The 12,218-nt window shown below is 47.1% G+C and overlaps 1 protein-coding gene across 3 annotated transcripts in view; it reads left to right on the top strand.

Moving 5' to 3' along the window:
* Positions 1-12,218, top strand: part of otud5a (OTU deubiquitinase 5a) — a 29,543-nt gene that overhangs the window by 1,797 nt on the left and 15,528 nt on the right. For 2 of the 3 annotated variants that reach the window (XM_040152120.1, XM_040152122.1), the window contains exon 2: positions 2,975-3,068. In XM_040152120.1, the coding sequence (XP_040008054.1) occupies positions 2,975-3,068 (94 nt within the window). The remainder of the gene's footprint in view (positions 1-2,974; positions 3,069-12,218) is intronic. The other variant, XM_040152121.1, reaches the window with a different exon arrangement.

The following is a 12,218-nucleotide window of genomic DNA, read 5'->3' as shown; positions in this document are numbered from 1 at the left end:
GAAACAATCAGCAGATTCAGCGATAATGAAAATAACCTCTAGTTCCTAACGCTGGGTTAAACTGACCTCGGACACGGGATTTAAACAGCCACATTTGTTCCTTTGGTGAGTGGACCTGGTAGGACCAACACGACGGTCTCTCAGGTGCCCATGTGGAGGCGATAACATTTCAATAACAAACCTATTGTTTTCTTACACCTTTTTGCCGACTTTATGCACAGAAACGTGAACACCTGCTAATCTGCTGATTACTTCCTGGTCAACAGAACATCAGAGAAGAGGGAAAATGACCTAGAGCTCAGTGCAACGTCTCGTTTTGTCTGACCATCAGTCCCAGACCTGAAGATTTTCAGTTGAGTGTGATGTAAAACTGCTACCTGGGTCTGAAGTAGAGCATCAGTCGATAAAGCCTCTGATGCTTGAGCAGTGTTTTCTTCTCGCGGACGCCTCAGGTATCGGTCACGTAGCCGCGGTCCTGCGTGTTGTCGCTTGTTCTAGAAACAGAGGAGAATCTGGACCTCGAACAGAATAAAATTCACGCAGCAGTCCTTTGGCCTCCACTCACTGTCACTGTTGTATGTTGACAACCCGTTTGCTTCATCTGCATGATAACAGAAGAAACTCCGCCTTCCAGTTAAACGTCATTTCAGAAAACGACGTCAGGATTTTGATTCCAGATTTTCCACTCGGCCCCTCGATCATCAGAATCAGCTGTTTGTTTTTTAAGGGTTCAAGAGGTGCAGTTTTGAAGATCCGCAGCTCTCTAACAGTCTTCAGGCTCCATCGTTCTCACCACTGAATGGTGCTGATTGGAGTGTGGAGACAGGTGAAGATTTGAATGATGGCACCTGAGATGGTGCTTTGGCTCTTGGGATGCGTCGCTTCTACGTTTTCTCTCCCACCGCTGATTCTCATACCTCAGCTCTCAACTACTTGCTGATGCAGAGGACCAGTCCGGTACCAGTTTCCTAAAATCCTTAAACCTCACCGTGTGGAACAGCTGGGTTTAATGTGGAGACAAGGTGTTAGGAGGAGTCCCAGCGCTGGTTTGGATTCACGGTTGAGCGTCACCTCTGCAGCGCCAGGCACACGTTGTCTCTGATCAGGCTGCGGTGCTTTACAGAGCGACTGAGCTGCACCCACAGCTTCATAGAACCGGAGTTACAACAGGTGACTTAGTATTTCACTGGGTCCTATTAGTGAATAGGAGCCACCTGCCGTTCATTCATTCATACAGAGCGGTGAGCAGTCGGTCTGCAGTGTAATGTCTCTGTTAGATGTTCCTGTCTCAACAGACGAGACGTCGACTGATGTGTGGTAATGAAAAGGAGAAAACTACCGAGAGTCCTACTCCGCCGTCATCGGAAACATGTCGGGGAAAACCTAGCCGCCAATCGCGGTGGTTGCCGTCCCCCTGCGGTATCGGTGTCGACGCCGCACCCCCGACATGTGGCTACTCCTTTGAGGGGGAGTGCGTCAGCTGCGACGTAGCCTCGGGTGTAAACTCAGAGCCTACGCCTGTAGCCGCCATCGGTATGGTGTTGCCCCCTAAGGCAGAGGTATAAATCCAGTTTAAGGTCCTATAAAGCCAGGGATACCGCAGCATGAAAAGCAGAGTGTCCGGCCAACAGGTCTACGTAATCAGGACAGATCGAATCTGTCCCTAACTGAATCGTCAGCTGCGGTTACATGCACACGTTTTTCATCCTGATCGAAACCATTCCAGTTGAAGATTCCGGGTCAAATGTTTACGCGACATCTGATTCTAATACTGTCTGGGGTTTGAACGCGCCGACGCATTTGATCGGAACAGCTGCGTTACACACGCAGAAGCGAAGAATGCGTCGTACGCCACCACCCATTTACGTCAAGACGGAGAGCAGACGCAGAAAGAACGCAGCCAGGAAGTAGTCGCGTCAATCGTTTACGTGGTACAGAGTTTCTTTTGATCGGTTTATGAAAAGGTTTAAACTATCGGTCCGGACCTGTTTGTTCTGATTGAGGTGTTTATACGGAGCAATCTTTATTCTGTTCGGGCTTTTCTCTTCTATTAGGCTCCATGTAAACGTGCCTTTATATTCTCATCTTACCATTCAAGGCATCACCTGATACAGGTCACAATATTGAATTGTGTGTGTCGGTCCTGGTATGAATGATTCACATGGAGACCAGTTTTGACCCCACCTGTATTTGACGTAGGACTGATCCCGTCTCTTTGCACCGTCCGTTCTGAACATGACTTAAAGTGACCAAACTCCGGGAGAAGATGTTCATATTTTTCTCTGAGATCAAGTTAACATTCAGCTCTCTCTGTGTGTCACATTATTCAGGGTCAGGGTCAGGGTCAGGGTCTGGATCCCAGTGGGAGGCAGCAGTCTTTCAAGGATCTTTTAAAGTGCAAATCATCTGCCTCTTCAGGCTTTACTCACTGGACTACAGGGCTGTTTAGTGCTGCAACCATTTAATTGAAATTTAATTGGCTACTGTCTAGAGTTAATTGTTTTTAAGTGACTTCTGGAGCCAAATACCAAACATTTCATGCCTCCAGCTTCTCAAATGTGAGCAGTTTTTTGTTTCCTTGTCTTGCAGGATTGTGAAGTTGAACTCTTTGGGTTTTGGACTTTTGGTTGGACAAAACACAACATTTGATGATGTCAACTTGGACATTTTTTGCTGTTTTTGAGACCATATGATTAATTAGTTAATTGAGAAAAGAGTCTGCAGATTAATCAATAATGAAAATAATTGTAAGTCGCGGCCTCAGATCTGTTACCTTCTGTGGGACCTGAGAAAATCAGACTTTATTCAGAGGCTAGCTTCATCCATTGGCCGACATCTGTGACGGATAAAACACACTTTGATCAAGACTGAAAACTGTCTGGGTTTGAACAAAGGGTTTCTGGGTAGCGAAGTCTTTAGCTGTCCAGGTCCGGGATACAGCTGACTCTTTTTGTGTGTGTGTGTGTGTGTTCAGCAGGAGCACTGGTTTGAAAAAGCTCTGAGGGAGAAGAAAGGCTTTGTCATCAAGAAGATGAAGGAGGACGGAGCATGTCTGTTCAGAGCTGTGGGTGAGTGATAAACACAGACACACACACACACACACACACAAACACACACATAAACACACACCTCGTTTTAGGCTCGTGTGTCTCTGCAGTTTGTCTGGTCACCAGCAGGTGTCAGTGTTTGGCTGCTGCCTGGTCTCTGCTGTTGACCTGCGGAGACGTGTTTCTAGCATTTTGTTTCCACTAGGGGTGGACAAAATATTACAAACAACCTTCTTACACCTATCTCTGTGTGTGTGTGTGTGTGTGTGTGTGTGTGTGTGTGTGTGTGTGTGTGTGTGTGTGCGTGCGTGCGTGTGTGTGTGTGTGTGTGTGTGTGTGTGTGTGTGTATAGAGGCATGTGAAGGGTATTGAATCAGACCGCCTCGCTGAGAGCCAGATCTCTTTTGGAAGCTCTCTTCCAGCAGCAGGACACTCCTGAGGTTTCTTCCTTTTTCTCCTCGTTCAGTTTTTGGTTCTTACCTGACTCGAGGGTCTGAGGATGGAGACTGTTGTACGCGACAGAGATCTTTAAGCTCTTTGATGCAAATCTTTTTGGGATGTGTAAATAAAACTGACGTGGGGCCTCTGGTTGGCCTGATGGTTCAGGGACATAACGCTGATTTCCTGTATAACCTGCTTTATTGTGTGAACGTGAACAGTGACGATAAATATGACCTACATCACTTCATCTGTTAATAATCCCACTGACTGGAAACTGAGTGTGTGACGCTGCCGTCGCTCATCTCTGACAGCAGAGGGTGCTCTGGTGTCTGTGTGTGTGTATGTGTGTGTGTGTCGTGGGAAGGTATGTGGAAATGTGGGTCACTGTAAAAGATGAGGGTTTCTGTGTCTACCTTTAGGACACACACACACACACACACACACACACACACACACACACACACACACACACACACGGAGGTCCATTCAGTAGTTATGTAACACACTGCTTGTTCCTGAGTTTCAGTTTATCACCACACTGAGTCTTTATGTTAAAATCACGTATCACAGAATCCTATAGTTTGACTGTTCTGATCAAACCGCACCAGAGTTCGGGGGGAAGCGGACTGGGACCCTCCTGTACCAGGAGGTCTCGGTAGTTTGACTGGCAGGTCTCACGCCAGTCTTCGTAGCTGACAGCACGTGGGTGCAGGGATTTTTTCTCTGACCAATCAAACGGTCAAAAGCAGTTGGGTTAGTATCCTGTGTTTTTTGTCAGTTCATGAAGTCCACAGCGATTCTGGTCCTGTATCTTCCGGGTTTTACATTCTTCGTAACGATCGCTCGCTATTCAGTCTAGTTCCACTGACAGTCAGTCGTTCTCTGGGAGCTTTGGGGAATCCAGACAACACAAATAAACACTCACCTGCTGTCAGAATCTCGCTTCGTTTGTAAAAGCTCAGTGTGAACACAAACTGGAGCAGAACTAAAATGCAGCGAGGATCATTTTTCCCTCGGTCTGGATCGGACGAACCGGACCACAGGTGTAAGAAGCTGGACTGTGGCGTTTCTCATCCGTGTGTTGATAAAATTGTTGTCTATTTGATGACTTACTCACGCAGGTGACTGAGAGTTGACCAAATCCCGATTTGGGTACAGCTTTAGCGAAACCTCATCTGTCCCAGTTCAAAGTCCGAACGCTCCAAATGCCGCTTTTTACCCAGCGTGCTTTGGAAGCCGGCTGTTATCCCAGTATGATTCAGTTACATCAGATAAACACCAATGCTGCATTAAGCGCTTCTCAGAATTTATCCTGAGAACGTAGATTTCTTCTACCATGAGTGAGCAACACTGTAGTTTCTTGTTAATATAGACTATAAAAGTGCAAAGTCACGGTATCAGCTAAAGTGAAGACACATTTCCTGGTTATAAAACTGTGGAGCGAGGACTGTGAGCGGCAGACGCTTCAGCTGAGCACAGACGTCCGGTTAATGATCGGTGTGAGCACAGACGGGACAGAAACTGAAAGCAGCTCAACGGCTCCTCTTCTGTATGTGTTGACCCGGCGTTGGCCTGAGATCTGCAGACAGCTGTTAGCTGGTCGCCCCCCCAAGTTTTGACATTTTTTAGGGGATAAATGATGAAAATTAAATGAAGTAAATCTAACATTTGTTGTTCTGCGACATTAGTTAATTACTTAATGAGTCTGACGGTAAAGTGAAGCTTGATGTTTTGATTGGACGGTTTAACAACAGAGCTGCTGTGTGGAGCTTTGGGATCCTTTTTATGTAAAGTGTATTATTACAGTATTTTAGTGTCTGTTGACACACGCTCCTGCAACGCGGTCGAAAAATCCTGTTAGTAGACGTTTTCACTCGTGTCCGTGGTGGTGGTCGAAGCCTCGGCGTCCGTCTGGGTCGACGTCAGAGGTTGTTGAGATGTCCCTCTGTGGACCGGACAAGTTGGACGGACAGACCGACGGACATCAGTGTCTTTAGGCTGCAGCTCTCAGAACAAAACCTGTCGATGGCTTAGGCTCAGTGGACATTGAGTTTTCACTTCTATTTTCAGAGGCTTGTTTCTTTGCAGCCTGTTGCATTGCACAGAAATCATCCGTCTGCGTTAACGCACGCACACACACACACACACGCACACACACACACACACACACACATTTGACTGAACACACACACTTGAAAAACCATTGCTGTTTTCACACCTAGCTGTCCACTTTCTGTTTCAGGTAGGCAGGTGTGTGTGTGTGGTGGGGAGCTTTAACCTGAATGCACACTAACAAAAATTCAGGTCCCCATAGTGACATGAGTCTCCACGGCCATTGGCAGGGCGTTAGAAATACTGAGGCTGTTTTCATAATCCCGCCGCTGTTCGCCACCACGATGGATCTGAAACGAATCCACCAGACGGGACTGAAGTGAGGACGTTCTCTGCCTTGAGAAGCTCTTGTGATCCTTTCTCAGTATGTTTTAGGTCATAATCCATCTGTGCTGTGAAGCTCCGTCCTATCACTTTCTCATCATCTGGCTGAATCTGAGCAGATAGTTTAGAACCATACACTTCAGAATTCATCCTGCTGCTTCTATCAGCAGCCACATCATCAATGAACACCAGTGACCCAGTTCCACTGGCAGCCATACGAGCCCAGGCCATTACACTGCCTCCACCATGTCTGACAGATGATGTGGCGGCTTTGGATCATGAGCCGTTCCTTTCCTTCTCCCTACTCTTCTCTTCCATCATTCTGGTACGAGTTAGTCTTGGTTTCATCTGTCCAGAGAATCTGGTTCCAGAACTGGAACAAGAACGGCCCAATGATGGCCTCCTTCATTTGAATCGACACCTCTTTGGACCACATGTTGAGAGTTCCCATGAACTGCTGCCAAATGCAAAGTCAACACTTGGAATCCACTCCAGACCTTTTATCTGCTTCATTTGTGTTCAGGCCTCACCTGAACATGAAAATGATCCATTTTCAATTGTCCAATTACTTTTGAGCCTCTGAAAATGAGGGACTGTATAAAAATGGCTGTGATTCCTAAATGTTTAACGGATATTTCTGTTAAACCCCTTGATTAAAAGCTGAAAGTAGTCACTTCAGTCCCGTCTTGGTGGATTCCTTTCACCTCCATCGTGGTGGTGAACAGCGGCGGGATTATGAAAATAGTGTCGCTGTCCAAATACTTTTGGCCCTAACGGTATGTCTCGGTGGTAATTAGTCCAAATCTGTTTGAATGTGATCAGGTCAGTTAGTTTTTGTTTGCGTTGAAGAGCACAGGGACGTAATGCCGTTCCTTACCTGGCCACAGTGGGCAGTACCTGCTCTTCCTCTCTCATCTCCTTCACCTTCTCTTTCTTTTTCTCTCGGTCTCCCCATCTTGTCCCGTATCTCGTCCCTTCCCAAAGCTGAGCTTTGATTGATGCGGTCTTTTCATTTTCATCTGCGTCAGTGAAGAAAAGTAAACACGGGGTACGTTGATATCCGCAATGAAAATGTTACCGGCCTCCGCTAGGATAATCTTGCAATGAAAATAAAATCATACATTTCAGAGAGAAATATTGTGCTTTTTACTCCACTACATTTATTTGACAGTTGTGTTTACATGTCAAATTAAGATTATTGGTGAAAACCATTCATATAAAATCAAATAAGACTTTGAATCCAGTGCATTGCTAGAGATTAAACCACCTGCAAATACTTTGTACTTTTACTGCAGTAGGACTTTGAATGCAGGATTTTTACTTGTAATGGTGTGTAAACACAGCTGGGTGTGTATCCTGTCCTCAGGTCGGATTCCTGTAAATCATCCGTCCCCGGTGAGTTTTGGTCTGGAGCGAGACTACGTGTTGAGCTCCTCTGCTGTTCGGTGTGTGCGTGCGTGCGTGCGTGATGAGGAGTGCAGCATGTAGGTGGCGCTGTCAGCTCCTCAGACTGTCAGTGTTGTTGTCTCATTGTGTAATCGAAGCAGAGTGTGTGATGTTCAGGGTGTGGTGACACTAATGCTGCCCTCCACCTGTTTTTGTCTCTCAGCTGGTTCCTGTTGAGCAACTTTAAACAGATAACACACACACACACACACACACACACACACACACATCACCAGCTGATCCACACACCTGACTGCATATCAACACGTCTGCAGCAGGATGATCAGCCAATCACAAAGTGCCTGCAGGTATTTGTATATGAAAACAACAACCTGTCTGTTCCTTTCTGTTACAGTGAACTGGATATTTTAGGGTGTTGGACTGTTGGTTGGACAACACAAGACATTTGAAGATGTTACATTGGGGTGTGGGAGATGTTAAAGCCACTTGTCATTATTTTTTTGACAATTAATAGACTAATTAGTCGATCGGATTGAAAAAATAATCACTAAATAATCATTAGGTGGAAATTGCTTTTACTGTTTTCTGAACGTTTTCACATCAGAGATGATGAAGAAAGACGAGTGTTACAGGTAAAACATGAGAGTCATGGAGGCTGATGTAGGTTAGTGTGGGGAAGGTGTTCTGAAGAAGAAGCATCAGTAATAATATCTAGAAAAGGGAAGAACATGTAGAGATGAGACAAAGTGCACGACAAAGGAAGAGGAAAACGAAACACATGAACCCTCCTCCCAACAAGAAAGACGGAGTCAGACCGACGGACCGAAAGAAGGGAAACAAACGCACTTTCAGTCTGTTTATCAGGTTATTCCAACAACACTGAGTTCAGGGCTGTGGAGATGCTGGACCAGAACCATGCAGAATAAAGTTCAGACACCAGAGACGCGTAGTGTGTGTGTGTGTGTGTCAGTCAGTGTTAGATACAGTACGTCAGATGTGTTTGTGGTTTTTTTCCTCCAAACATTTGGACACGTCTCCTGTTTCAGACCCGTTGAGCAACATCTGATTGGTCAGAAACGTGTTCCCGGCATACTGATAAGTCCCAGCATGCACTGTTGCTAGTCACGCCTGATCAGAGAACAGGAGTCTGGGTCACCAGACTGACGAGGTCGTGGTCATCTTTGCTTCAATTGGTCAGGTGCTCCACCTTTTTACCGATGTCGTTTATTCAATAAACCTTCATAGCCTGCACGGGTAGTTTCGGTTCAGCTGCCCCGCACCACCGCAGTCCACCGCTCATGTTTTACCCAAACACTCCCATTTTAATGTCGGTCTCCATCGTCTGAGAGGTGAAAGCATCAGATTTCCACACGGCCAGAGCCAGCGTCTCGGTCATAGCTCAGTGTCCCACGGAAACCAGTCACCCCGCCCTCCGTCTCCAGCCCCGTTAGCCCGGCGGTTCGGTCGTCGAGAGGCGTCACCCTGACCGATGCGTTGAGGGGACGACTCTCAGGGGGGCGGCCCATATCTCTCTCCCTGAGAGAGAGAGGAAAGTTGTCTGCATGTTGACGCGATGGAGTAACTGTGTGAGGCCAGTCCGACTGGTTTCGCTGACTTTGCATACAAAAGCAGATTCCCTCACTCAGCTGACCGACCTGTCCGATCTGCCTCCTCGGTGTGACGGAGCGTGTTGTCACGGAAACCCTGTAATTCATCCCTAAAGGTTTTTTCCCCTCAGGCCCGCCGGGTTTGACGCTGTCGTCTGGCAGCAGCGGTACCGCCGCTGGTTCTGGTGCTGGTTTGACTCCTGGTGCGTTTGCTCTGGAGGACGGAAGCAGCGGGACAGCGGGACCAGGCGTCACTGCCTGTCTGGTGTTTTCAGAGGTCTAAAGTGTGTGATTGGCAGTTATAGATGCTCCAGAACACTTCAGGGGTTTTATTTAATGTTTGGCTTTATGGGATATTTGGATGTAATTTTTAACTTTCTGTTTCATGTGTTGTGTAATTTGTCTTTTTTGTAGATGCATCGCTTGTGACGGGCCTTTTATTAATTGGTCAGTTGTGTTTCAATTCTAATGTTTTCATTTGTTGGCTAGTTGAGCTCCTGAACTAATGTCCCTGTGAAAACTGCTATTTCGTGCGATAGTGTTAGGAAGGTGTGGACCTCCGTCGGCATTCGGCTGCGTCTCCTCTGTTTCTTCGCACAGTTTCCTCTCTTGAGCTTAATGAACTTGAATAGACTCACCTATCTCCTTACCTCAGGCGAGATTACCGTGCAGAATGGGGGAAGTGGCCATCGTGAGGAGGCAGTAATGCGGTGGCAAATGCACATCCACAAAGTCTTTGCAGGTGCTGGATGACAATCGTCTGCACAAAAAGACAAAATGACACCTGCACACCGCCGTCTCGTTCCCAGTATTTATGTTTTTATTCCACGTGACAGCGTTTCGTCCAAAAAATGCCACTCAGTGAAATTGGACAACAACACGGTGTAAATTTCCACAGCTGCAGGGACGACACACCACCGTACATATCGTTTAAATCAATTGGACAGAACGCCTTAGAGATGTTACAGACTGGATGTATAACGGTTCATAGAAATCAAGTTGGGACTAAACCAAAATGAAACTGTAGTTACTGGTGCTGATTCTAATAGAGACAAAATTCTGAGTGGACTTTGGCCAAGCAGACTCAGCCTGAGGCAAAAAGCATCAGTGATTTAAACCTCAGAAAGCGCATTGACTACATCAGGAAGACTGCGTCTTTCCACCTGGGAAATATGTCAAAAGTCAAACGTATCGGACATATCTGATTCGTGCTCTGGTCTTGTCTGGCCTGGACTGTAACTGCAGAGCTCTGATCTCTGGAAAAAGATCAGGGCACAGACTCCTCACTAGTCTTCCTCAGTGAGACTCCCCCGAGAGCTTCGGGTTGACTGTGTGTAAACCCCGTGGCTCCTGATTTATCATCCGGTTTCGAGGCCCTGTGTCAAAGCTGGTTTAATCATTTCAGTTTTGTGCTGGTACAGTTCACAGACAGAAGTGGACTGGGGGGTGAGTGGGGGCCCGGTGCGACCGAGTGAGCGAATGAACGAAAGCAGTTTGTTGTTGGTTTCCAGTCGTGACTCAGCGTTCCTCTGGTCACTCTGACTCACGCCGCTGCTTATCGCTCACATGATCCGCCCGTCAATCGATCCTGTGACCCAAGCTGACTGGTCACCTGAAGACCTTTGGAACAGAGCTGCAGCCTTTTCCTCGCCGTTTTAATGGAAACGTTTGGAGAAGTTAAACAGAGCAGAGGTCACTGACTTTTCAGCACTGGGACAGTCGAACATGTTTTCACTGGTTAGTCACCGCGGAGCTCATCGGCCAATCAGGTGACTCAGGCTGCATTTTGACTTGTCCTGTCCACTGAAGATCAGTGACTCAGAACTTCCAACGATGAGTCAAACCTCCTTTTTTTTTTTTTTTTTTTTTTTAATTTTATTTTTTGGTTGCATCATTGAACAGAGCAGCACAGGATAACTAACACGGCAGGTTGTTACCTTTGACAAACCAAGTCTCAAAATCACAAAACACCAAAACAAACTGTGTTGGAGCAGGAGCGCAGAGCGTGTCTGTTCGCTGCCTGGACGCCCTCGCATCCGGTGGTGAAATCTCCAGCTCGGACTCTGGCACCTCGTCCTGCCGATGTCCAGTGTGATCGACACTTCCGTTCACTGCAGACCTCTGTCAAAGTGCCCTCTGACCTGGTTTACTGTAACACCGACCGCCTGAGTGTTTGTGTCCAGACGGTTTGTGTAAACGGTACAGTGTGTGTAAAGGGCAATCTCCACTGTTTCTCCATCAGTCTGCTGGCTGTGTGTGTGTGTGTGTGTGTGTGTGTGTGGGGGGTGTGTGTGTGTGTGTGTTTGTGTGTGTACTTGTACTTGTACTTGTACTTGTACTACTATCTTTGTGAGGAGGGCTGGTGAGGGGTTCAGACCTGGTTTTAGGGTTCAGGGACTAGGGAATGCATTCTGTCAGTCCTCACAAAGATAGCACGTTAAGCGTGTGTGTGTGAGCCTCACCAGAGTCAGATCTGGGTTTAAGGTGGACTTTTCTCTTCAGATCAATATAGTCCACACTTACATAGTATGTGTTTGGATGGTGCTGATAAACTGATAGTTGGGACCGACACACACACACACACACACACACACACAGAGGTGAGCTGGTTGTGAACCGTATTTACACTCTGACACGGCAGCAGTCTGTCTGTCTGTCTGTCTGTTGTTCGACACTTTTGTTCTCGGTTTTTATCTGAAGTGACACAAAAGTAAAGTAAACGCTGAGCGTGGACAAACACTGACAAGTGTCACGCAGCACTGATAAGGATGATAAAACCTGCCGGTGCTCAGATTTAAAGACAGAAAAAACCCTACGTCCGGGACGTGTGAAGCACTGTGGGTTTGACAACCGTTAGTGGACCGATGGGGGGGACCTGGTAATTAGAGGACAAGACTAATGTTGTTAGTGGTAGCACTAGGATATGTGGTTTAGTACTACAGGCCCCAGAATTCTGGGGGCGGCAAAACAAACTATTGTGGTTTAAATCGAGAAGTGGGGCGGTCATCGTCCGTCTTCCTTCATTCCGTGAGTCACAGTGACGGGAGCCGGTTACCCGGCTGAGGAGGTGGAGGCGCGCGGCCCGTCACCTGCAGGTCTTCATCTAACAGCCGCTCTTCTTCTTCCATTTCTCCCGGCAACATTTCGACTGATCCTCTGTCCAGAAAACGACCGGAATGACCGCCGCCTTGTGTCGTAGACGCGTTTTTAAAGAACGGCAGCGGCAGGTGCCGATCTCGCCGACAAACGCATTCCTTTTCCTGTGACTACTTCATAATAA

The sequence above is a fragment of the Xiphias gladius genome, chromosome 18 (assembly GCF_016859285.1).
Source record: "Xiphias gladius isolate SHS-SW01 ecotype Sanya breed wild chromosome 18, ASM1685928v1, whole genome shotgun sequence".
Classification (NCBI taxonomy): Eukaryota; Metazoa; Chordata; class Actinopteri; order Istiophoriformes; family Xiphiidae; genus Xiphias; species Xiphias gladius.
The sequence above is the reverse complement of the archived record's forward strand: the minus strand, read 5'-3'. Positions and strand labels throughout refer to the sequence as shown.